This window comes from Fusarium phalaenopsidis (assembly GCF_050370095.1).
Source record: "Fusarium phalaenopsidis strain FUZ10S chromosome Unknown contig_32282, whole genome shotgun sequence".
Taxonomy (NCBI): Eukaryota; Fungi; Ascomycota; class Sordariomycetes; order Hypocreales; family Nectriaceae; genus Fusarium; species Fusarium phalaenopsidis.
Genome location: NW_028145415.1, coordinates 208,191 through 232,376, shown reverse-complemented (window position 1 = coordinate 232,376; position 24,186 = coordinate 208,191). Strand labels below are relative to the sequence as shown.

Below are 24,186 nucleotides of genomic sequence, written 5' to 3'. Positions count from 1 at the left end.
AGCGGAGGCTTTTTGGCTGCTGCAATCATTCTCCTTCATGGTTTCCATCTCCATGGGACGATTCTTGTTGGTCCCAGGTGTCCAGGACATCCTCAAGCTTGACGTTCTCCCCGTTTTTGACCGCACGGATCCATGTGCCAAGTGGTGACAGGAACTCTTCATCAGCACATAGACAAGCAGCGTTGATGAAGTCGTTTTTCAAGGCGCTGCCAGCCACTTCGGCGTCCCACGTGGGTCTCAGCTCCCCCATGCGCTCTGTGCATATCTTTCTGAGTTGGGTCTGCTCATATTCCACCCGGTCTTTGACCTTTTCCTGATTCTCGCGAATTACCTCGAAGAACGGCCTCTGACCTGCCCTTGCTTCCGCTAGATCCATGTCCATATAAGTGGGCCAAATTGGCTCTGTCAGAAACAGGGGCAATTCTGTTGCGTGGTGGCAAGGCATCGCCGAGGTATATTCCCATTCGAGTATCCCAGTAATAGTGCCCTCCTCGTCGACCAAGATATTCTCCAAGCCAAGATTGGACTTGTAGATAGCAGTCTGCTCGGGTTGGTCGATAGCAGGAAAAACAGTTGGGATGAGGTCAAGGAGCGACTCGGCCGTCTTAAGCTGGCGCTCGATCGTACCAAGGAACTCGTCTTGGGTGCAGATATAGCCAGAGCCCACTTCCAACATGGTGATGCGGAGATGTGAATCTATCCATTCGCGACTAGAGTGAAAGGCCCCCCGGGGAACGTCGTACCCGAAGTGGTCGCCTCTAAGCCAGTGGCATGACACAAGTTGTCCTGGTTTCTCGAAAGGTGAGGTCAGTGTTCCAATCCCTCGCAAGCGTGACGTAGTCTCAGAGGCATCCAGAAGTTGAGCTTGAAACTCAGCTACTTGCTTTGTGAATGCCTCCTTGGCCGTCACGGACATCTTGTTCCACACTTTGTCCGCTGTCTTGCCAGCAATAAAGGGCATCAGGAGCCACTCAAAGCCAATTTCATTGTCGGAGGATGGATCGAAGGCGATAACGTAAGGGACGGGAATGTCAGTGAAGTGACGGACCCACTCCAGGGTAGCAACTTCTCCCATGGCTTTGTGATAAGGATCAACTGGCAAGGAGGCTCGTAAGTGAAGACGCTGCTGACGGGACGGGATGACGACGAGATACAGTCTGTGGATGACTTGATCCGAAAAGAGCTCGACGGTACAGTCCTCTTCAGGCTGAAGGTCCAGGACCCGGCGGCAGACTATCTCGATCCCTTCAATCAGGGCTCTCGCATCCAATGTGGCTTGGAATACGGACCTGGGTTATCCCAGGCTAGGCCGTGGCGGTTTGGTTTGGCCATTTTGTGAGTTTGTCGTGTGTAGAAAAGATGGATGTAAATGTTGAATTGGTGTAAATGCTGAGTGAGTAGTAGAGTTAAAAAGTGAAAGTGGTTCTAATACAGATATAAATAATATTGACATTCGTTGTTGTTATCCAGGGCCGAGGCGTGTTCGTCTTGCTTTTGTTTGAAGACAGTCTTTATCACGAAACTTTTGTTGCTAATTATAGGCCACCATATGCTGCTAGGTGATAGAAGCGGCTGATCAAAGTGATTGGTCTTTGTTAGTGAGTGAAAGACGTCGTTCCAGACTCGGCTGTGCTCTTTGTCGCTTTAAGTACCTATATGAGGAAACACGATGAAACGAATACAGGAACATGTTCTTTGTTATGGTTGAAGCCCGGCCCTCGATTGGATAACTGCACCCAAAAATAGATTGTGCCGTGACGAGAAAGATGCAGCAATGTAAGATTACCTCAACTGAAAGACTTGAAGCGAATCTACATAGGACAGCAATGTCGAGCTTTACATATATCATGCCATGAACATATGGGCAAGGCCATAATATCAGCTGCAGCGTACTAGCAGAGGCACATTTACCTAGCCGTCTGGTCCATATTATCAGCCCGAAAAGGAAACATAGTGCGCTGCCAACTAGAAAAAAGCCAATATCCATTGACGGCTAGGCTCCAACGTACAGCGCACGATGTCACTTCGTAGAGACGTCAAGACATGAACAAAATACCTGAAAAGATTGCCTAACTCCTCTCCATGATGATAAATAAACATATGTAAAGTATAATAACATTCTTAAAAAATCTATACATATCAAGGTAATAGTTTAGAGCTCTCTTATCTATTCTTCTAATTGTTATTAATTATATTTAGAGGAGGATAAGCTAATATCTTTACACTTGTGTCTGGTATTTTCTTGACCCGGGCGATTGGATAGGAGGTGTCGATAATGGGCTGCGTAGGTTAACCCGCTTGTCTCTGATGGCTTGCAGTCCATAGCATTGCCATCGGCGACTGGGGGCCTATGTACTCCGCGGTCCTCCGTGTGTCGGTTCAGTCACACGATCATCCATCGATGCATGAGTAGTATTGGAGAAGTTTGTATGGTCCGGTAGCTGAATCATCAATGCCTGGATGGGGCTTTCTGCTCCGTAGACCCATGGTCTCAGGGCCAGAGGTTGGTTGATTTGCAGCCCGAGCGCTGACTTTGTGGTTCAAGATCAACGTCAGTCCGCTTGAGGGCCCACGACTGTAGGATACTGCCCATTTGGGACGCGGAATGGTCAGTCAAATGTTACACCCTAGAACCTCTTCACATGTATTGAGGACAAATTTCATGTTTTCCGGTGACAGTGTACTGTTATGCTCATAAAATGCCACAAAGCCGCTTTCCTACAGTCCCCTAAGTTCCTATACAAAGTCAAATGCAAGCTCCGCGGTTCAAGCAACGTTGTATTTCGCATACCAGGTGAATGGTCCCTGGTGGGATCGGTCTTCCACAGAGGGAGGTTGAACTACTGAGTCCTGACCTTGGTGAATGGTTTCGTCCACTACCCAGCTCAGGCAGTCTGACTTTGTTCTCGCTTGACCTAACTTCATCCGCGATGGCGGGTGTGGAAGCCGCTTTGCAACGAGGGAATGTCCCGAAAGAAACTTGACGAGGCGAAGGCTAAACATCTATCAAGTTTTTCTCCTCTTTAGGGCCTGTCAAGCTATTAGAACGCTGTTTCTTAACTTCATCAACCTCCACGAGGGTATAGATGTCTTTAGTACTTACCTTCTTTCTCCTGTTGGGGCGTTGGTGGTCGTCCTCGATAGGGTCTTATTGGATTTGACTCTTGATTTTCCACATGCCGAACTACAGAGGGCTGTGAATTAGCGATGGTTGGTCTCGCGACAGGTGGTGGTGTGGGCGGTGTCGTATGCTGAAACACATGCGAGACGCGCCTGAGTGGCCTCTGTCTCGGTGGCCTCTCCGAGAAGACACTAATAAACCGCTTGAAAGGGTTTGTTATCCATGGGTAGTGTGACAGGCCCGCTTTGACGCTTTGCGTCTGGGAGATTTGCTCTGAAGGGGACAGAGCCTGCTGGATGATATCTCTCGCGCAGGCTTTGTCGGGGCTGATGAGATTCCCCGTCGCCTGCCACGTCCCAAAGCCGTTCAGCTCTTTCAAAAGCTTTGCCTTGGCGTCCTTATCCTTTTCAACCAGGTACCTAGAGAGGCAAGTAGACAAATAGCCCTCCATGTCTTCCTGGCTCTCTGTTTGAAGTCGGGCCAAATCTTCGAAGAATTCAGATGGTTCTCGACTCCACAAGGCCAGTTCTTTGAGGCATTGTGCTTGCGTTTGATAGTCCTTTAGCTCCTTAGAAGCTTTCAATGCCATCTCGAGAGGCTCAAAGGAGCTTTTCGGAAGATCCGGAGGCTCCCAGCCCGGGTTTTCCTTGCCAATCGGTACGTAATACGGCAAGTCAACTTCCGACTGGTAAGCACCGAAACCCAGAAAGTTGTCAAGGTAGTTGTACGCCGAGTGACTCGCCCTACCCGTTCGTAGATATAGAGAAGATTGGGCGATCATGAATCGAAGGATTGGTCGGCTCTTGGCACAAGAAGGAGACGCCGATATGACGGCCTCAACAAGAGAGCTGGCCCGGGAGAGATATGTTTCACAGGGCGTCCCAACTTCGGCCTGCCTGATAGAAAGAAGCGCCATGGTCGTCAAGATGTCGACAACCGCAAGCATAGTGGACTCGTCATCAGCCGCGATGTTGTCCCAGTCATCTTCAAGCGCTTTGAAAATGGTTCCCGACCCAAAGAATTGCTCTTCGGTGCTTTTGATGCCGAAGCAGGTACAGGCTGTGGTAAAAAGGTCTCGGAAGTCCCAAATGCGGCCTTGGGTCTGGAGCTGTCGATACACACTTTCCCAGTTTCCCCAGTCCGCCAAGTCTCCTGGAAGCTCTTTTGCGCCAGCACGACTTCGCTCGGAAATATCCATTAGGTTCATGGCCAAGCACGTAATTCGAACCTGTATCTATCTTTAGTCAAGATTCCAATGTGATGATCCCTTCGTTCTCCTACTTGTGTTGATCCAAGCTCTTCTGACACTGGTAGGATCATTTCAGGCTGGCAAATCTCATCGAGGACAGGTCCAATCTCATGCTGACTGTGGCATAGGCAAGATGCCTTCAGTAGTTCCCAGTTGATCTGGAGAATTCTCAGGGCCATGAAATCCGCATCTATGGGAGCCAAAGATATAAGGCGAAACACAGGCTCCGACTTGAGCTGAAGGAGCGACTTATAGTCCCCCATCTCAAACAGCATCTCGGCGTATTGGACAAAGACCCATGGGTAGGCTGAATGGATCTGAAGATACTGATCAAAAAAGGCCTTGGCAGCCCCAAACTCGCCTCGGCGCACAAATCGATTAAATTCCTCTAATTCTTCGTCCAGGTCTGGAGAAACTGGTAATCTGACCTGAATTGTAGCATTTCTGGGGCGGCTGGGATCACACACGACATCAAACGTCGCACTGGTAGGGGGTGGTGACTTAGTCTCGTGACTTTTCTTGCTGCAAGACATGCTTCGTTCTTGAATCCTCTCCGTCGGGTGTATCGGCTCCGGTTGCTTTTCGGGCTGGCCGCTTTGGGGTCCTGGATCGGCATGGACTGTAGGCAACGTAGGTTCGGATTGGTGTCTCACGACGGCCATTGCACCGGCCTCATCTTTGGGCTGCTCCAGGTAGTGCCAGATCTGTGCTCCGGATGACTTGCTTCTAGGGGCTTCCGCGGTCTTAAGCATCGGACTATCCATGGCTCATTTTCTTGGACGGTATTCTCAGTAAGATGGATGTCTCTTCGAGCCTTCGCAACAGCAGCCTGGGCGAAATTATTGTTCTGATAGTGACTGGGAGGTCAGTCATCCTCATTATGCGCGGGGTAATCAAGTCAGGCAGTATTTGAGGCCTCCAATCTTTTCAGCCCAGTTGTGGCTTAAGGTTGAAAACCCCTATTTCGCATTGATGCATGGGAAGTGGACCATTCTTAACCAACCATCATGGTTTACATACTCTCCTCACCGTGCAACATTTGCACTTCTGCCATCTCCGTATTACGAGGTGTTACACTCGGTGGTCAGCAGACCTTGTACTGCTTACTGCCAATGTTGCCATGCATCAGCTGAAAAAGAATCATGCCACCATTGTTCCCCCTTATCTCTGTCCTTTGAACCCCCCAGCCGACGACAGAATCCTTCACAACAACTCTTCTACTACCTTTCCAGAAATCAATAGATGTCGGACCATCAACAACCTCGACCAGCTCTACTAAGCGCAAGGAGGCGGTATGGGCGATGCGAACCCTTTCGCCGTTTCGACCACCTGGCTAGCCACGCCAGCGTGGCAGCCGAGTCCATTGGAGGCATGACAGTCGATTGCCAGTTTCTCTTCGAAAAGTCCCAATGGGGCATTCTATCCAATTTCCCGGCTGGCATTATCTACATGGATCTCAACTTCGGTCCGCCCCAAGGTTGTAGGGTCAAGGCTGCGACAGTCACGGTGACATTGGATGAGTTTGATGAAGCCCTGGACCTTTACAAGAATCAATCACCCCGACGTAAGCACAAATCACTTTGCCCCGTCCATATGGCGAAGTACTTTGGACCTAGATATCTCCTAGGTGAGGAAAAGAGTACTGAGTTCAAACAAACAACGAGTGCGGCTCCTGAGTTCCACGCCTTGGGCGTTGGCGCCGGCGGCCTGGGCTTCAGCACTGAAAAATCGTTCAAATCATCATCTCGATGGTCATTCAAAGGCCAGCTTTCGTCTGACAAAGGTCATTGGATGTACAGGACTCTGAAATGGGACCTCACCTATAACGAACATGAGAGCCAGTCATTCCAGAATCGCTGCGTCCACACCGCTTTCTCTTTCCATCATGGAGGGCAACCGTTCCTGATGAAAGTCGAGATCGAAGGAAGGCTGGGGTGGAACCAGCGGGTCAAGTCCAAACTCAAGTTTGGCTCAAATAATTTCAAGGAAGAGGGCCAAGTGACGACATTGATCGACTTCCGGGAAGCTGGGACGTTTAAAAAGGGGTTGTGTGAACTAGCAAAGTCATTGCCAAGTGCGATGGAGTGGGAAAACTACCGAAACATTCCTATCGAGATCCCCGACACTGCCCCGGTATCCTTTCAGCCAACCTCTCACGAGACCGAAGACCTCGCGCCCTGCGAGATGGAACCCCTGCAAGGCGGGATATCAAAGGAGGAATCCCTTGACAGTGCTGCAAGTGTGCCCGGCCTCGAGTCTGCCAGGGTCCCCCAACGTCTGCAAAACCAACAGATTCAAGCTCAGCGGGATTCTACGGAGCCAACTGTGCATAACATGGCACGAATGATCCGCCGCATAACGCAACCTATTGAACGAGAAATCATTGGCAAATCTCTGGAGAGCCCGTTCCCCAGTGTACCAAGCACAGTGGTGGCCCCAGAAGAGGAGCAAGAGCAGATGACAAGCCAACCAGACGAGAAAAAGCCAGAACTCGCTTTGGCCAACCTGAACGCGGATCAAGAAGCATTGCTCAAGATTCTTCAGATCCCTGCTTTGCTCACCTTCTTGCAACTCATTGCAACGTTGATGGATATGCTTGGCCGGTCAAGGAAAGCCAAGACCATCACGTCGTAGCAACATGTCAATGTCTCACTTTTCACAAGACCTTGGTTCAGTAATAAGGTAAGATGATGAGCCTTTCTTCGTCGTATCGTTGACAGCTAACTTTTGAATTAGTTGTGGCTATGGTGAAATCGGTGACGCGAAACACACCATGTATGTTCGTAGTGGCGGTTTGGGGACTGCTGTTTGCATCGGGATGGGGAGTGTCTCGAAAATTTTGACGAAGAAAACAATGTTGTATGCCATATGTGACCTGCCATTGGAGTTCTTATATCTCTACCATGACGTATAACTACGTGAGATGACGCCCCGGTTGCTACAGCTTTGAGGAAGAAGCCCGACATTAATCACTCCTCTTTATCTTATCAACATTGACTGTCGCTTTGTTTGCCTCCAAATTCGCGCCGAGATATGCCGTTCAGTATCACTGATTGCGTCATGGAGTGATAGTGGGCAAAGATTGGCCCGTCCAGCAATTCGTCAAGAGTTCCACTCGATGGTGCAATACAGCCAGCAAACCCCGCTTACTTCGACAACACCGGCCTATATTATTTATTCATTGCCATTTAACGCTACCAAGCTTTTAAATCTCATCCAAAACGCCGTTATTTTATCTTGAAGAGAGACAATCCGTTGAATTCCTGCAACTCGCCGCAAGCCTTACGTCTGGTTGATAACCTGTTGATAACCTGGGATTCGCACTCAACACGCCAGCCATGGCAGCCAACGAAACCACGTCCTCGGCCAGGAATGGCTCTGCCCATAAGAAGCAAATCATTCTGAATGCTTTTGTTATGAATACACCGGGCCATCTGGCACCAGGGCTCTGGAGACATCCCCGGAACAAGACGGATCAGTACAAGAAGCTGTCTTTCTGGACCGATCTCGCCCAGTTGCTGGACAAGGCTGATTTCCATGCCATGTTCATTGCCGATACTCTGGGGCCATACGATGTCTACAAGGGCCCCGCCAATGTGGTTCCTGTCCTGAGCTCAGGAGCTCAGTATCCAGTCAACGACCCGCTGTATCTTGTGCCGGCCTTGGCGGCGGCGACAAAGAATCTCATCTTTGGAGTGACGGCGAGTCTGACTTACGAGAAGCCATACGCCCTTGCTCGGCGACTCTCGACCGTTGATCATCTCAGCGAGGGTCGTGTCGCGTGGAACATTGTCACCTCGTACCTCGATAGTGCAGCTCGAAACCATGGGCTAGACGAGCAAATCCCTCATGACGAAAGATACGCCATCGCACACGAGTACCTCGAGGTTCTTTACAAACTTTGGGAGGGAAGTTTCCGAGACAATGCCGTGCTGGCAGACCGCGAGAGTGGGACTTACATCGCTGCGGATGCAGTCCGTCAGATTCACCACAAGGGCAAATACTTCCAGGTGCCTGGCCCTCATTTCGTTGAGCCTTCGCCCCAGAGAACTCCATTTCTTTTCCAGGCTGGCGTGTCTGAGGCTGGAAACGGCTTTGGTGGAAAGCACGGCGAGGCCATCTTCGTTGGAGGCCAGACGCCAGAAGGTGTGAGGAAGACGGTAGACAACATTCGCACCATCGCTGCCAAGGAGGGTAGAGATCCCAACCACATCAAGATCATTGTGGGAATTGCCGTCATTGTCGCGGCGACGGATGAGGAAGCCAAGGCAAAGCAAGATGAGTTCCTGTCATATGCTGATACCGAGGGCGCACTCGCGTTGTTCGGCGGTTGGACTGGCATCGATCTATCGGGCTACTCGGACGACGAGGACTTCCGTTTGACTGAAGCCCCTCGCATCCAGTCCATCCTGCGACGATGGTCAGACACAGTCCCAGGAACAGATAATCTTCCGTGGACCAAGCGAAGGATTGCCGAGTACATCAGCATCGGTGGTCTCGGGGCCAAGATCATCGGAAGTCCCACAACTGTGGCAGATGAGCTGGAGCGTTGGGTCGAGGTTGCCGATGTCGATGGATTCAACTTGTCGCACATTGTTAACCCGGGCAGTTTTGAGGATATAATCGAGTTTCTGCTGCCAGAACTGCGTCGTCGTGGAGTGTTCAGGTCCGGGGTTGACAAGGAGGGTGCGACGGCGAGAGAAGTCTTTATCGGCTCAAAGCGACTGCCAGAGGATCATCCTGGAAGCAAGTACAAGTGGCGGGCTGGCCAGGAAGCACCCCCATTCTTGGATGAGGAGGGCAAAAAATGAAGCAAAGATATCGCTCTATTCTAACGATATGATACAATGTTAAGTACAGTAGCTCGTTACTAAATCAAGTTTGGCATCATAAATAATACGCCACTCAAGACAACATCAGTGTCGAACCAGTCCTCTCAACCACAGTCTTCCATTGGCTGGTTACACGGGTGCCTCGAGATGGCCCTTCTGCCCATATCTGCTCCAGGATGCAGCGCCCTGCACGGATATACTCTATGCCGTATCTCTCTACCTGGCTGTACCAAGACCGAAACCGAGTCTGAAGTCTGACGTCAAATGCCTCGCTCGCGGCGATGAATGCTGGCCAGTAAAGTGGTGTGGCGAGAATCTTCGTTTCCGCTTTGATTCGCTCTATCGCCTCGATGCTGTCCAGCACATTCTCGACAAAGGACTGGAGGTAGCGATGTCCCACTAGCCGTATGTGTTGGGCGAAATAGATGATGACGGCATTGTGGAAAGCTCGTGTCATGTGTTGGATGATGGACAGGTTTGATGATGCCGTGCCTGACATATCATCTGCATCAATATAACCAGCTTCGTAATCCATGATGCTCTTTTCCAACTCGTCGCAAATTTCGACTAGGTGTGGTGGAATATCTGTGCCGATAGATGTCTCCCTCGCCTCCGTAACCTTGCTAATTAGTTCCACAGCCCTGTTCAGCAGCATCAGGAGGTCCTGTGGTATGGCATAAATACTCTCGTATGCGTCCCCGCTGGACCAAGCCTTGGATGATGTGACTGAAGGTGTCGCTCCCGGGCTGTTGTGAAGCAGGTTGGTTGGTTCGCCTGTACAGAACGACCCTGCGATGCGAGCCTCACACAGTTTGTCGCAAGTCGTCGTGCTGTGTATCGCCGTGCTTTCGTAGATAGTTCTAAGGAAGAAATAGATCCGATGAAGGGCCTGAGCCTTGTTGGAGTACTTGGACTTCCAAGTCCTGGCGTGAGTGATTAATCCGTGGGCGGCGTCTAGATGCAGGCTGCAGCTTGCAGTGTCCCCTGACATGACCTTGAAAGGATTTTGAGCAGCTGGTGAGTTTCTAAAGTAGGCTGTAACTTACATTGATCGAAATCATAGACAGCATGGTAGCGAGAAACTCTTTATACTTGGGCCGGCACTTGGAGAATGATGCAGGCGCAATAGCCTCTGAAAGAAGCTTAATGGCGATTCCGCGGTAACAGATTCCGTCTTTTCTCCATTTCCGAGCATCTTCGTCCTGTATCTGGACTTTGTCGTTTGAGAGGCAAAAGGCGCTAACCGAGAGCAACGCATTCCTCAAAGCACCTCGAATTTTAGATGTTGAGCCCTGAATGACTAGTTCTCCAGCACTCTGCAACGCCCTAGGTAAGTGAATGGTCTTCCAAGGGCTCTTGGGATTATCTAGAGCGCAAAAGAGGTGCACAACTCTATTCATGTAGTGGTGCATCAGGAACCGCTCCTTGCCAGTGAGTTCGGGGGAGGGTTGTGGTGGAAGGGGGAAACTCAGGGCTGTTTGCGATTCTTCGTTGGCAGAACAGTCTCGCACCGAGTCTTCCTGGACATGGGTAGAATTTTCATGCGGTGAGTAGTTGCAGCTCGGGCTTTGTTCACCAAGATCATCGTCGAAGAAGGGATTTACGAAGGCGTGGTCGAAAGTTGAAAGCTGAACGGTGGAGATGGAAGACAGAGACGATAAGTCGGATGCACTTTCCGGCGAAAGCAAGCCCATAGTGTTTCTGATCTCCAGGGGTTCAGGGCTGAATGGTACCAGAGAGGTGACGAGATCATGGTGAACGTTGAGTGGTCCCGAAGCCGGGGATGATGGTTCTGAAGTGTGGGTGGATGCTTGGTCATGAGAGTTAAAAACACCAAAACCATTAATGAATCGAGAGACTTCATCCTTTCCCTGGGTACCGTCGAGTTGAGTCTGGAGCGTGTCGAGCACCACCAGAATCTCCTCAACTTGAGACCACGGCAGAGCCGGTCCTGTTGAGTCTACGACACTTGTTGTTAGCCACGGTTCTACTCGGAGGTTGAGTACGCACCAAATGGAATCTGACTCCGACATGACTTGGCTTGGTATTCCGAGGTTGAAGGCTCAAGTTCACAACCGGTCTCTGGTGGTAGCCAATGAAGTCGAATGTCATATCCCTCACACTCAATGCCCTTTTTCAGACAATGACGACACCTCGGCCGTGCCTCATCGCACTTGACCTTACGACTCCGACATGTCCAGCACCCGGTAAAAGTCTTGCCATGCTTTCGAGGCCGGCGGGGAGATCGCAATGTCTGAGGCATGGCGACTGGCTGAAGTGGGACTCAACAGGTGTTGAGTATCCTCACTCTTCGAAAGGAGAGGGGGTTGGGTGGGACGAGAAGTCGGGGAAGTCACATGGCCTCTGCCGGGATAAGCTGGCCTTGACCCCGTACTCATTTCGCGGGGTAAGCAAGATAGGCCGCTCCGGCATTGATCCCCGGCGCTAGGGCGCCCTCCGAAAACAAGTTGTCAAGAGCGTAGAGATAGCTTATCTTGCCGGTATCATGCGGAGGTAGCGCGGCTAGATAATGGCAGATATGGTGTCAGAGGAAGAGCAGTGCCATCCGCACTAGAAACCTCCCTCCTGACACAGTTGTATTCTAGAACTTTTGCCAAATTCTTACCGCAGGTAGTATAATAGTACTAATAAAAAAGGAGGCAATATCTCTCTTAATAGTTATTTTTCTTCTTACTTGACTCACAATGGAAGCGTTTATTTGTCTCTCAGCGGCCATGATGGGTCATCCTGAATGGCGTCCTCAGCTGGGGAGATCTTCCGGACCCCCGAGTCTCAAAGTGTTGAAGAACGTAAAAATGGCTGCCATAGACCTGAGCCCTTAAACAGCTGTTTATGCTGGCTCTAAATGCTTTCACCAAGGTTCAGTAATCAAGCGAAAGGAATGTGATGAAACAATTAATGTGGCAAGCGGAAACTCCGACAGCTGCAGCAAGTAGTGGCTCGAGGCCCTCACCCTCCCTTTCACCGTCTGCAACCTCTCATATGACAGCCTACATGGGTTTAACTAAGCGAGAAACTGCATACACCATGGAGGACCTGGTTCGCCTCCTCAATTATGGTGGGACTGGATTTCGGCTCCTTAGTTGAGGCGGAGAAAGTTGGTTGACAACGGCTCCTCGATTTCCGAACATGGATTAGTTGCACTTCAAGGGCATGCTGCTTCGCTATCCGACATGAAACTCAAAATTCAGACATATTCACGATAATGAATTAATTCTTATAGTTCTTAAAATTTGCTATTTGAACTGAAATCCCATTTATTTCATCTCCGATATGACTACTACTCTTGAGTGGTTTGGTTGGTCAAACAGTCTTGCACGAAGCAGTAGCAAATCTAATCACTGGCATAGGTACAACCACCTATCGATTAAAGTCAAATAGTCTTGTGATTTGGCTTGACACGTATCTGGAAAGGCCCTCAGTCCTGCTCAAGTATCTCGACATAGATGGCGTTGACGAAGCTGATTATATTTTCATCTCGTATGCCCATTTTGGCCAGTATGATTCCATCAATCATGCCTGTTGGTGCACTTCTAATACTATGGTATGCATGGCAGCCTCCCTGGAGTTGATCGCATTGCCAAGACAACAGACGCTATCATCATTGCCAACAGCGAAGCCATCAACGTCCTCCGGGATGCCAATGTTCCCGAGGAACAGCTCATACCGGTCGCTGGGGATGAGAGAATTCCGCTATTTCTGAAGACGGACCGCGATCGAGCCTCGGAGGGGGAGATCGAAGCCGCGCCTGGTGTCTCCGGCGCTCCTTTGCGACCTCATGATCGATTTGCTGTCATGTCAGTACGTGTATGGCCTTCCCTACACTGCCTCATGCCAGGAGAACAGGGACACCCCCCTGATATCATTGATACCCTAACCGAATACACTGGCGAGGCAAGCCCTTACACATGCATGATTAACATCGCCAACGGCATGAAATACGACCTCCTTCGTCTGGGTGAAATCGTCCCAGAGGAGCACAAAGACCCAGGTATCCTATCCATGATTGAATATGTCAACGATAGGGAGCGACATGTCTTCTCTCACTTCGACGGCGGCCAACTGGCCTTCAACTTTCTCATAAACCCCGGCAAAACACTCTCCTGGAGCGCTCACATGGGTACATACGAAGGCGTGATCAAGCGCCTAGAACCCAAGCCTGACATTGCCATTCTTGCAATCGCGGGCCGAGCGAATCTTGATGGGTGACCTTTTGACGGTTCGGCAGCGGACTTTATTGTCAAGAAGATAGATTGGCTGGGTCAACCCAAGATAGTGATATGGTGTCTGCATGACGAAAGGTCAGCAGAGTCAGCTGCTCCGTCGAGTCTTATTCTGATCATGGATCACAGCCCAATAAGACCGTACCAGGTAGATACCATCGGCGCCGAGAAGGTCCACAGCGAAACAAGGTCCTGGATCCAGCACTTGGATTTTGCAGTCCCAATCGATATTTAGGCCTTCCATAGTAGAGAAGTAGCTAGTTGTGTTTATGTCGTGACGGCCAAACTGTCCAGCAAACGGACGGGTGTTGTCAGCTTGGCACTGAATTGGCGCTGTTTCTACGTCACAATTTAGTAGGTGATGGAACTGAATTACCACGCAAGCGAAGAAAATTAGCGGCATGGCTCTTTTAACCTGGTTTTTCAGAGCTGAGGCAACGGATGGCTCTCTGACCTAGCCCAACCTTGAGCCTCAAGCCCTGTCGGGGGTTCGGCCCCGGGACTCTCGACTTCTGCCACAGCATGGGTCTGGGTGCTGACAGGCTACGAGATGTTTTGTGCTTGAGCTCCAGACGTATGAGATGCTGGACATCGTAACTCAACCAGCCCCTTTGCACCTGTCCCTGCCGTATCATCTGGAAAGCTCACCTGGAGAACAGAGACGGTGTTTTGTCCGTCACTGCTGAGCGACTTCTTGGTACCTGGGCGAGTCCATGTGTTTGTTTACTTATTGTGTTAAAAACGATTATTAATTATTCCAGTGACTCTAAAAACATTCTCTAGTGCGCTAGATTACTATTGCACATATTTCTCAGGTTGGCTGTCATGATGCCTGTGGTTTGAAGGGACAAACGTCGTGGCCCATGAGAGCCACTAGGTACTGGATTCACCATGGTAATACACATCCCATATCACAGGTGTTTTCCAGAAAGCTTCAGGTTTTAAAATTTTCCACGCTGTAAAACCTAGCAACGGCTACCTTGTTGCCAAATATTGTATCACCCTCAGAGTTTCCCTGCGGCCTTCCGCCCCGCCGGTTGATGGCTTGATACCTACTGAACTAAGCTCTCCTTCACGCCCTCTCGTCGATGTACCTTGACATTAAATCCTGTCTGCTTGAAGAACCAGAAGCTGTGTTTTTCGACCTTCTCAGGTTCGATCACCTCAAATCGGTAGCGACGAACCAAATCCGGGATCAACTTGTAGATCTCTGCCAGAGCAATCTAGACAGCATTAGGGTTACATCTTGATGCCAGTCTCGTCTTTCACTCACATTTTTGCCAATACAAGTCCGGGTTCCAGCTCCAAAATGTAAAAGGTTGCGCTCCATATCCTTTCCTTCAGGTCTAAGCCATCGATCCGGGTTATAGATGTCAGCATCTTGGCCAAATATGCTCTTGTCCCAGTGAACAACCGCAGCACTCATGCCTACGCGATACCCTGGTGCAAAGTATCGGCCACAGATGGTAGCTCCAGGCTCAGAAACATGTCGAGGCATGGACATTCCGACACTTGGATGAACCCTGAAGCCCTCCTTGCAGCAAGCTGACAGGTAGGGGAGCTTGACGGCCTCGGAGTGCTTGATGGGATCGCTGAGAGTACCGTCTGCAACAGCATTGTCAACTTCATTGATGAGCTTCGCAAGTGCGTCGGGGGTCATTAGCAAGTGATAGAGGATAGAGCGTGTCGCAATCGAGGTCGTGTCGGAGCCTGCGAAGATGGAAACCCAAGCTTCGGTCTCGATATCGGGGATGGAGAAGTCTTCCTTTTCAGCGGAGAGTTGGAACAACTTGTCAAGAATATCAGTCCTGTAGGGGAATTATCCCCGTATTAGTTACATTCTCTAACATTACTGTTGAAAGGTGGTCTCACCTTTGGACCTTGTCAGTCATCATAAGCTGCTGCCGCTCCTTCACAACTTGCTTTGCAGCAAGAACGATCTTATCATAGCATGTCTTTCCCTTTCTAATCTGTGGCACGAGGGAACCAAAGACCTGCAGAGGCCGGACATATGCGGGAAGCACACAGATGGTCGACAAGGCCGGAAGCAGCGCGTCCAACGAGTCAATGTAGTTCTCGTAATCGTGACTGTTCTTGAGGAAGCCAAACTGCTTCCCGTAGAAGAGTTCTCCGACGACATCAAAGGCATACATCTGCAGCCAGAGACCAATGTCTATAATCTGTCCCGACACAGCAAACTCATCTAGTCGCGTCCTGAAGACGGCAGTGACCTGGTTGATGAAGGGTTCCGACTCGAGGACGCTCTTGAGGGAGTAGATGTTGTTGACGAAGCGGCGTCTGTATGAATGGTGTTTTTCATCCCTTTGGGTGAAGAGATCCTCGTTTGGTGATAGGTGGGGTGCGAATGGCGTGTAAAAGTCGGTCTTGGAAAAGGCATTCTTAACGGCATAGATGGTCTTAATAGCGTCGGGGTCCGAGATGCTGACCTCGTTAGGAGCGATTCGAACGATAGAGCCTGGACAGACAGGATGAGACTTGTTTCTTTATGTGTACCGACTGGCTTCTTACCATATTTTGCATGCAAATCTCGTTGAGTCTGGTCGACTGTTCCGGAAAGAACCTGCTTTGCCAACCACAATCTCGACACCTTTGCCCAGAACGGGCCTGGGATGTCGGAGTAATGATGGAAGAAGACGGAGTATATGGAGTAGCTAACCCAATACAAAGATACCAAGCTGAAGAGAACGATCAAGTTATTTGGGAAAGTGACAAGGTAGTCTAGGACAATTTGCAGCGCCATTGTGTCAGAGAGGTAGACTCGGAGTCTGGAACTGCCTAATGAAAGTGAATTGAATCAACATCTTGGGATTTCAGTACCTGAATGCCCTCAGTTATGTAGTTCACCGAAGCCATTACAGAGAATACTGACCTCAGTGACCTTCAATCACTGCCGAGGCTGTCTTGGCGCTGATGACTTCTTTCTCCGACAATTGCCCATCTCCAATTCGTCCATCTTGACAAGCGAGCCCGACGACCCTGCAGCCGGTAAACTCTATTGGCTGCTCCCCCGCATTTTCAGTAGTGGCTATAGCTGGAGTCTAGCCTCGTTTGGGTTGCTAGACTATTAAAAGGATTCGTTTCCCGACGTCGACTGAGTCTCCTCGTCCTTGCAACTCCGACGCTTTACCCCAGAACCCCAGATTCCTCCTCCGGATTCCTTCCCCAGACCCAGTTTCCCCAGGAATGCTCTTCTTGGAGCTGATACGACTCTATCGCCCTGCATCCGATCAGAATGGCCCCCGAACTGCGGGCTCCTCGCGGCGCCAAGAAGCGGAGGGCCTGCGATCGCTGTGTGCGGAGGAAGAAGGCATGCAGTGCCGGCTGGCCATGTGACGACTGCCGACGCAAGCTCGTGTCATGCACTTACCAGCGAAGGGATGAGACCAGGAAGGGGGCTCAAGGACAGCAGAAACCCGACGCCAAGCTGAAAGAGCCAGGACCACAGCCGAACGAGACGTCGGCCTTGGGGGGCGATCCCACGCCATCCTCCAGCACCTGCGACACTCTCGATGTTTCTCTCGTCGGCAATGGAGACTGTGATCTTGGCCCGTGTTCCGATAACCTGACGTGGCTGGACTTTCTCGATCTCGATCAGACAATGCCACTTGATCAGCCCCAACCAGATCAGAAAAAGGGCTCATTTGACTTTCTATACACATTCACCAGTCGCACAGGTCTTGTGGAGTCCTTTGACTGTGGGACCCTCGCTCAGCGGGTACAGACTGTGTCCGAGTTTCTCCAAGACGAAGCAGCACGGCAAGCAAAAACTGCGTTATTCAATGTCGAAGGCGGTCAACAGTCCAGTTCACAGCCCCTTTGTCTTGGATTGGGCACGTCTTTGCTCTTCCAGGACCCCCTAATTACTGTGACGCGCAAGATTGTCGCCGAAATACACGACTTGAGCACCAACAATGTTAGGAGAAGCGCTGCCACGAAGGACTATTCATCTACCACAGAACAAAGCTGCTTGCAGTTCTTTTCGCCACTACATCTCCGCAAATTTCTCACTCTCTTCTGGAACATATGGCATCCAAATTGCCCCTTCATACATCGGCAATCATTCGATCCCACGACCGCAAAGCCAAGTCTAGTTGCCTCAATGGCGGTAACAGGTTCGTTCGTCTATCATCCTGAAGTTCAACACTCTAACGTTCGCCGTTAAATAGGTGCTTCTGTTTCCCCCGAACCTACCGATAATGAGTTGGCTAGGGCCTGGTTCAACTCTGTCGAGGAGATGGTCTTCAGTGATGATGCCTTTTGCGATGACGCTCCCTATTGTCCTCTGGTGAATCCTGTGGAGGGCATCGACAAGATCCAAGCTCTACAGGCCGGATATCTAGTATGCACCTACCAGAACTGGGAAGGAAACGATAACAGCAAGCGGCGTGCTCGCCGTCATCGCTTCAACTCCCTTGTATCAGTATGTTCCCAACTATCTTATCTGCTCAGTCGCGATATATCTAACCCATGTTAAGGCCGCGCGAGACGTGGGTGTCAGTTCTGCAAGGCATCGCAACTATGACTTGACATCTGGCTTCGACGACTTTGACTGGCAAGACTTTATTGCGAGAGAACAGTTGATCCGGTAAGATAAGCTCTGACCCTTATACCATTCGTTCGCCATTGCTAATTTAGTTGTAGTGTCGTCATGTGGACATTCATGTTTGACAAGGGCTTCGTTCTCTTCAACAATATCCCTCCTCGAATGGTCATCAAGGAAATGACCATGCACATAGCGTGGCCTGACCCAATATTCCAGGCCGACACTGCTACTGAATGCGCTCGAGAGATTCAGGCTTTTCTTTCATGGTCCAGCTCCGGAAGCTATCTTACCTTGTGCGAAGTCTTTGAACGCTACTGCAAGGACAAGATGGACCCGAACCTGCGTCGTGCCCTTGTGGAGCATGGCGCCTCTCATCTTTTTGCCATCATTCTTGGTAAGCTCATGTACTCCCCGATTGCAGTACCTCTGCTCACAGTTGTAACTGTAGCTATTTACTCGACCATCTTCCAACACCAGAATTCCCTGGCCGGCAACGACCAACTCGGCGGTATACGCAACGCTCTCAACAATTGGAAATCGACTTATGAGGCATACCTAAAGACCGTCCCTATCGCGGAGCCATACGAAACGGCTAATTCGCTTCAAGACATGTGGAGAAGACCTGGGTTCAGTCGTCACACGCACGAGTTCTACCTAGTTGCCCGGGCCTTGGTCAGCCGCATGTCGTCGGGAGAGTCTGTGCCTGGTATGAATGGGAGCAAGGGCACACCCGGGTTCAACGAATACGACCAGACTAGTATGCGCCAGCTGAATGATCTTATTACGAATTTTCTTGGTGTCCATTTGGACTGATACTGATGGAGGTTAGACATAATGGAACACAAGATTTCGTCACGCATATTTTATCTTTACATAATTTGTGTAATTCATGATTATTCACTAATTTTCTTATGAATCCTTATGCTTTTACAATTGGCCCGCCTGTGTGCACAGATCTTGACATCGAGACTGGGTTGTGCGAATGCTTGGGTTAGATCCCTATCAGTACAGTTAAGAAGTACCTATGGCAGGGGCCTTTCCATCGCGTCTTGAGAAGTATCTCTTAGCAGAAAAAGCTGTCCGAGCTGTGATTGGCGTTGGTCAAGTCGAGCCCCACAGCCCTTCACACATTCGAAAGGTCTGTACGCACTCCACGCAGAGCATGTGGATGTTGTGAAGTTCACGTCATACCTGATCAAAACTCAGGCCCCTCATGAGTGCAAACAGAATAGTTTTGTTTCAAAAGCTTTAGTGACGATGAAGTCTGCCTAAAGATTGCTACCGGCACCCACAAGCCTTTTATACAGGATGTCGTCTTTCATCGATAAGCAAAAATTCAGCAAATTATAGGGTAGGTGACAAGTAAGGTGGGCCCCTTTCATGGATGTTGAGTGGATGCCCGTGTGAACAGGATTTTTACCTGAAGAATACGGGATACTTAAAAAAGATTTTAAACTAATTTCACTATTATCTGATCACTTTATCTCAGTGTTTACCTATCATGAGGTTGGCTATATTAATCCTTGCTGCGGTCTTTATTAAACATAAGTGTTCTAAGCTTGCAATAACAAGCTGCCTACTTCGTACATAGGAACATATTCATCAATCTAGTTCTAAAGCGAGATATATAAATTTATTATTTAAGATATGAAAACTATGTACTGTTGAAGTTCTCCGATGGATGTGCTATCTCGAAATTTCTAATGGTGCTAGTGCTTGGTGTAATTTCAGAAACCTGCGACCAAGTAAACGCAATGTTTTTGATCATCTAGTAGTTGGCCTGGCTACGTCGGCGTCTCCTAGCATTGCAAGAGGAGGATCCATTAGGATTCTTGACGCTAGACTCAGTAGCAGGAAGAATGGTTTCGGTCTCTGTGTCTGGAAGGGCTTGGGTCTCGGAGGGCTTGACGGCGGTCTCAAAGGTCGTGGCCAAGGCAAAGTCTGGCATGTTTGGGCCACCGAAGCTCTGGAATGGCGGGAAGAAGGGACCTCCGGTCCGGACTGGGGCGGAGTTTTCAGCAGAGGTCACATCCACAACGGGAGCGGCCTCGGGAGCAGAAGTCTGGACGGGCGCAGAATTCTCGGCAGACGATGCCTCGACGACAGGAGCAAGGGTCTCGATGGATGCAGCGTTCTCGGCAGATGAAGCAGCAACCGCGGGGGCAGAGGTCTCAACGGGTGCGGCCTCCTTGACTGAGGTTGCATCGCTGACCGCATCCCTGGACTCGCCGGCAGAGTCACCCATTCTGGCGCTGATAACGGGCACGCCGGGGAAGTATGAGGCTCTGATAGTAGGAATGGCGATCGAGACAGACAGGCCAAGACCGGTGGAAAGCTCACCGTCCATGGTCTGAGTGGAGTAGCCGCTAGCTGCAGTAACGGTCTGGGTAGTTGTGAATGCGCCAGCTTCAGCCCCATCCTTCAGGCAAACTCCCGAACCGTAAGCGTTCTTGCATCCGTGCTCAACCGTGCTTCCCGACTCAGTCCACACGTTGAAGTCCTCGACAACCATATCCGTGCAGGGTACGTCGGGAGGACAATTGAACTTGATAGGGCCACGCTGTCGGCCATTGGCGCAGGTACCAGACCATCCAGAGAACGACATATTGGTGTACAAAATACCATCACCTTCAATAGGCTTCATGGATGACCAAGTGGCGTCAAGATCGAGAGTGTAGGCGTTGGAGTGGCCGATGAAATTGTTGAGGGCGACGTTGGAGACTGTGCCGCTACCGCCGTAGGACTTGAACATGTACATCTGGTTGGAGTTGTGTGTGTAGACGTTGGTGTACTCGATGTCGTGAATATCTGGTCTGTGGTTAGCCAAATTCTGATATCCGTGTTTGTCAACTTACCAGTATCAGTGCCTAGAGAGCCCATGGCGCAGCCGCCCGACCAGTTGCAAAAGATATTCTCAATCAAGAGATGGTCGGAGGGGTTCTTGACCGTGACACACTCATCCTTGTTGCTGACCTCGACGTCGTGGATCCCTACAAATTGTTAGTCATTCTCATGTTGACGGGAAACCTTTGACTTACAGATGTTGGATCCCCAAACATCGATGCCGTCCAGGCCGCCTCGGGCTCCGCCGTGAATAGCCATGTTGTAAACCTCACCATCGGAGCAGGTATCGAGTGAGAAGTGGAATGCAGGGGCATCAACAAGGGCAACGTCGTGAATCGAGAAGCCCTTGACATCGTAGAAGCGGAGGATTCGGGGACCATATTCGTCGTCTACTTCGAGGTTAGCACTTATTGCCATAGCCACTTCACTCCCTGTTAGACAGACTCTTGTGGAACTCGTAGCCGTATCCCTGGATAGCACCCTTGGAGTTGCTGCTGTACATCTCAAAGTCCTGCATGTGCTGGAAAAAGAGCATGTTGCCGCCATCGGTGCTGTTGCATGTCAGTGATGTCGGCACAAAGTCCATTCCTGTACTCACCCAATCCGGTAAAGAGTTCCATCAAGACGGAACGACATGGCCTTCTTCGAAGACAACTTCAACCATGTTCCAAGTCCATAGTCGCCTTCGGGAATGTACACCTCGCCACCACCCGCGCTACAATCATCCCACGCCTTCTGGATAGCCGGGCCGTTGTCGGTCTTTGCATCCACAGTAGCACCATAATCCATAACGTTGCAGGTCTTCACGGCCGCCTTGTCAGCGCGGCTGGTTGAGGGCCCGACCTTGCCGCTCAACTGCGCAGCAGCTTGAACGGCGGAACCAACGGCAATCAATGCCGAGATAAAAGAGTGATGCATAGTTGGAAAGAGAGAAAAAGAGTGAATTGAATAAAGAAACAAGAAGAAACGACCGAAAATTCAGAACACCGAAAGAAACATTTCAAGATCAGCCTGGGGATCATCAACATTTAAAACATGATCCGCATGTCGGATAACGAAGCCGCGGAAAAAATGCACGTTCCAAACATAGCGTAGAGTTCGATATTGATGAAGAATGACCCGATTTTCAGGCTCGCTAGGAGATAATTTCCGTTTCAACGGGAGCAGAGCAGCACTCGTGGTGGATCAGATCTCCTGACATTGATGGTCGCAGGGTTGATGAAACGCGCCAAGTTTCGACCAGCGACTGTTTCGACTGTGATGGATAAACCCACCAATCAGGGATCGGGATCAGATCTATCAAGGGCTGACATGTTTTCTTTAAAGGGTGAAAGGTTGGGCAACGCGTAAGTCAGTGAGTGCGCGTCCAATTTCCAACTAGCGCCCATGTCAACTCGAAGGCAATCTCATTCACGGGCAGGGAGCTCAAGATTTGTCTATAGGCCACGAGGGCAAGGAACTTGAGTTGAGCTTGGGACTATTTTACTGTAAAGCCAACATTAAGGCCATAGAATCTCTCTAAATGCCAACAAGTCCTTACTCAGTGGGCACCTCAGCTTGTGCTGCCAGGCGAGCAATATACCTAAAGCGAGGTCCCTCCCAATCCACCAAGCCTGAGTGAGCCGTGACTCTATTATCCCACACAACAACCGAGCGAGGGCTCCATTTAACGCGACACTGAAGATCTTGGCTGAAGGCGATATGGTGGTAAAGAAAGTTGAGCAGGGCATCACTCTCTTCCTTCTTGTATCCCACAATCGAGCGGGCAAACTGAGGCTGGATGTAAAGCGCCTTCTCACCCGTCGCCGGATGTGTTCGGACTAGAGGGTGTACAGAAGTAATTGGGTCTCTCCTCAATTGTCCACCATTCTTGAGTGCAGCTTGAGCCTGCTCATGAGCAGAGTGCACGACCTTGAGCCCCTCCAATCGCTGTCGGAATCCAGGAGATAGTCGCTCATACGCCTTGGCCTGGTTGACGAAGAGAGTGTCCCCTCCAGCCTCGGGGACGTCGATGGCGAATAGGAATGTGGTTCCTGGAGGCTGCAACTCGTAGCTCACATCACTGTGCCACGAGACGGACGTAGTTCTAGTCTCGAGAAACTTGTCATGGCCTACATCATAGAGACCGCGGTGGACCATGTGCAGTTGAGGAAACCCGAGAACAGCACCACTGTAAGCGAGAAGGTGAGCTTTGAAACGTCAAGCCATGGCAATGATGTGGCATCGAGGCGTGAAATGGCTAAAGAGTAATTACCTGACAGGATGGACATGTAGCTTGCCGAAATAGCTGGCAAAGTCAACAGCTTGCTGAATCGGGATTGTGTTGAAGTCCTGATCGTGAAAGACGACGACCTTTGCTATGTCAGCTTGGTGTTACCTCGACCATTTCTCGTGGTGATATACCTTCTTCTGTGCCACCAGGAGTGCGAGTTCGTCCTTTGCCTTGTTATCCAGCTGAGAGAGCTGAACACCAGTGACTTCAGCACCGATCGATTTGGTGATGTCAGAAATCTTGACGCCCTCTTTTAGCAGGGAACCAAACTTGGGGTCCGCATCCTTCCCGTGCTCATAGTGCTCAAAGAGCTCGAGAGGGGGCATTCTGTGGCCGCAAGTGATTAGTTTCGCTCTCACATGCAACACAGTAGACGGAGGCTGCATCCATACTTTTGTCCATTTTCATTGCCCCAGTAGGGGAGACCGTATCTGCGAAAGAACGTAGCGTTAGGCTCAAATTTGTCATACTGCGAGGAGACAAAACTGTTTTGCACGTACAATTCGAGAGGCGAGGGTGAAGTCTTGTCGTGCGGCAGAGGCTTCAGAGCGCCACCCTGCAAGGACTCCTCGGTAGTTGTGATGGACGGCATTTCTCACTCGATCTGTTTTGCGATGGTCTCAAAAGTCGATCTATTCTTCTGTTGCCGACTGAGATCTTGTATTATGTATGTACTAGCCCCCGTAACCGGAGACTCTAATTAGATGTCTACCACACTCTTGAGCTAAATGTGATGCCGCAACCCCATGCCGCAGTGTCTTCTAGGAGTTTTGGATAAGTCGCCATATCCACCAAGGAGCTCGTGACAGGACTTGGAGGTCCATCGATTCTTCGTCACGACTCCTGCGAGATGCTTATGTCCGAGATGCAATCCAACTGTGGAGGAGACAAGCTAACACGCAACCAAATACCATCCCTCCCACTACGCAATACCTGTACAGGGCCCTCATCGGCATTACTCCGCGATGCTGATTGAACATGGCTAAGCGAGATCCGTGCGATCCACATCGGCTGTGCTCCGCGACGCAGACGCTCCAATACGTATATCTGCCTAGTGACG

General features: G+C 50.3%; 10 protein-coding genes across 10 annotated transcripts; 4 read left to right on the top strand and 6 right to left on the bottom strand.

Annotated features, from left to right (window-relative positions):
- Positions 1-25: 25 nt before the first annotated feature.
- LRP88_01832 (uncharacterized protein) lies at positions 26-1,332 on the bottom strand (the record flags this gene model as incomplete). Its single annotated transcript, XM_083238505.1, has 2 exons — positions 26-1,233; positions 1,290-1,332. The coding sequence occupies 2 exons, from the start codon at positions 1,330-1,332 to the stop codon at positions 26-28; spliced, it is 1,251 nt and encodes a 416-aa protein (XP_083105613.1).
- Positions 1,333-3,148: 1,816 nt separating this feature from the next.
- On the bottom strand, positions 3,149-5,134 carry LRP88_01831 (tetratricopeptide repeat protein; the record flags this gene model as incomplete). Its single annotated transcript, XM_083238504.1, has 3 exons — positions 3,149-3,184; positions 3,312-4,349; positions 4,403-5,134. The coding sequence occupies 3 exons, from the start codon at positions 5,132-5,134 to the stop codon at positions 3,149-3,151; spliced, it is 1,806 nt and encodes a 601-aa protein (XP_083105612.1).
- Positions 5,135-5,612: 478 nt separating this feature from the next.
- On the top strand, positions 5,613-7,004 carry LRP88_01830 (uncharacterized protein; the record flags this gene model as incomplete). Its single annotated transcript, XM_083238503.1, has 1 exon — positions 5,613-7,004. One exon carries the CDS (start codon positions 5,613-5,615, stop codon positions 7,002-7,004), a length of 1,392 nt encoding a protein of 463 aa, XP_083105611.1.
- Positions 7,005-7,708: 704 nt separating this feature from the next.
- On the top strand, positions 7,709-9,181 carry LRP88_01829 (LLM class flavin-dependent oxidoreductase; the record flags this gene model as incomplete). The annotated part of the gene is made up of 1 exon (XM_083238502.1): positions 7,709-9,181. The coding sequence occupies one exon, from the start codon at positions 7,709-7,711 to the stop codon at positions 9,179-9,181; it is 1,473 nt and encodes a 490-aa protein (XP_083105610.1).
- Positions 9,182-9,275: 94 nt separating this feature from the next.
- Positions 9,276-11,465, bottom strand: LRP88_01828 (Zn(II)2Cys6 transcription factor; the record flags this gene model as incomplete). Its single annotated transcript, XM_083238501.1, has 3 exons — positions 9,276-10,196; positions 10,249-11,162; positions 11,213-11,465. The coding sequence occupies 3 exons, from the start codon at positions 11,463-11,465 to the stop codon at positions 9,276-9,278; spliced, it is 2,088 nt and encodes a 695-aa protein (XP_083105609.1).
- A 1,304-nt stretch (positions 11,466-12,769) lies between these two features.
- LRP88_01827 (uncharacterized protein) lies at positions 12,770-13,432 on the top strand (the record flags this gene model as incomplete). Its single annotated transcript, XM_083238500.1, has 1 exon — positions 12,770-13,432. One exon carries the CDS (start codon positions 12,770-12,772, stop codon positions 13,430-13,432), a length of 663 nt encoding a protein of 220 aa, XP_083105608.1.
- Positions 13,433-14,498: 1,066 nt separating this feature from the next.
- On the bottom strand, positions 14,499-16,207 carry LRP88_01826 (cytochrome P450; the record flags this gene model as incomplete). The annotated part of the gene is made up of 4 exons (XM_083238499.1): positions 14,499-14,669; positions 14,720-15,254; positions 15,319-15,922; positions 15,976-16,207. The coding sequence occupies 4 exons, from the start codon at positions 16,205-16,207 to the stop codon at positions 14,499-14,501; spliced, it is 1,542 nt and encodes a 513-aa protein (XP_083105607.1).
- Positions 16,208-16,699: 492 nt separating this feature from the next.
- Positions 16,700-18,823, top strand: LRP88_01825 (Zn(II)2Cys6 transcription factor; the record flags this gene model as incomplete). Its single annotated transcript, XM_083238498.1, has 4 exons — positions 16,700-17,579; positions 17,634-17,887; positions 17,943-18,052; positions 18,109-18,823. The coding sequence occupies 4 exons, from the start codon at positions 16,700-16,702 to the stop codon at positions 18,821-18,823; spliced, it is 1,959 nt and encodes a 652-aa protein (XP_083105606.1).
- A 955-nt stretch (positions 18,824-19,778) lies between these two features.
- LRP88_01824 (pectin lyase fold/virulence factor) lies at positions 19,779-21,772 on the bottom strand (the record flags this gene model as incomplete). Its single annotated transcript, XM_083238497.1, has 5 exons — positions 19,779-20,818; positions 20,866-21,000; positions 21,049-21,243; positions 21,299-21,405; positions 21,453-21,772. 5 exons carry the CDS (start codon positions 21,770-21,772, stop codon positions 19,779-19,781), a joined length of 1,797 nt encoding a protein of 598 aa, XP_083105605.1.
- A 618-nt stretch (positions 21,773-22,390) lies between these two features.
- Positions 22,391-23,718, bottom strand: LRP88_01823 (TauD/TfdA dioxygenase family protein; the record flags this gene model as incomplete). Its single annotated transcript, XM_083238496.1, has 5 exons — positions 22,391-23,024; positions 23,109-23,206; positions 23,258-23,453; positions 23,519-23,557; positions 23,627-23,718. The coding sequence occupies 5 exons, from the start codon at positions 23,716-23,718 to the stop codon at positions 22,391-22,393; spliced, it is 1,059 nt and encodes a 352-aa protein (XP_083105604.1).
- Between the last annotated feature and the right edge of the window lie 468 nt (positions 23,719-24,186).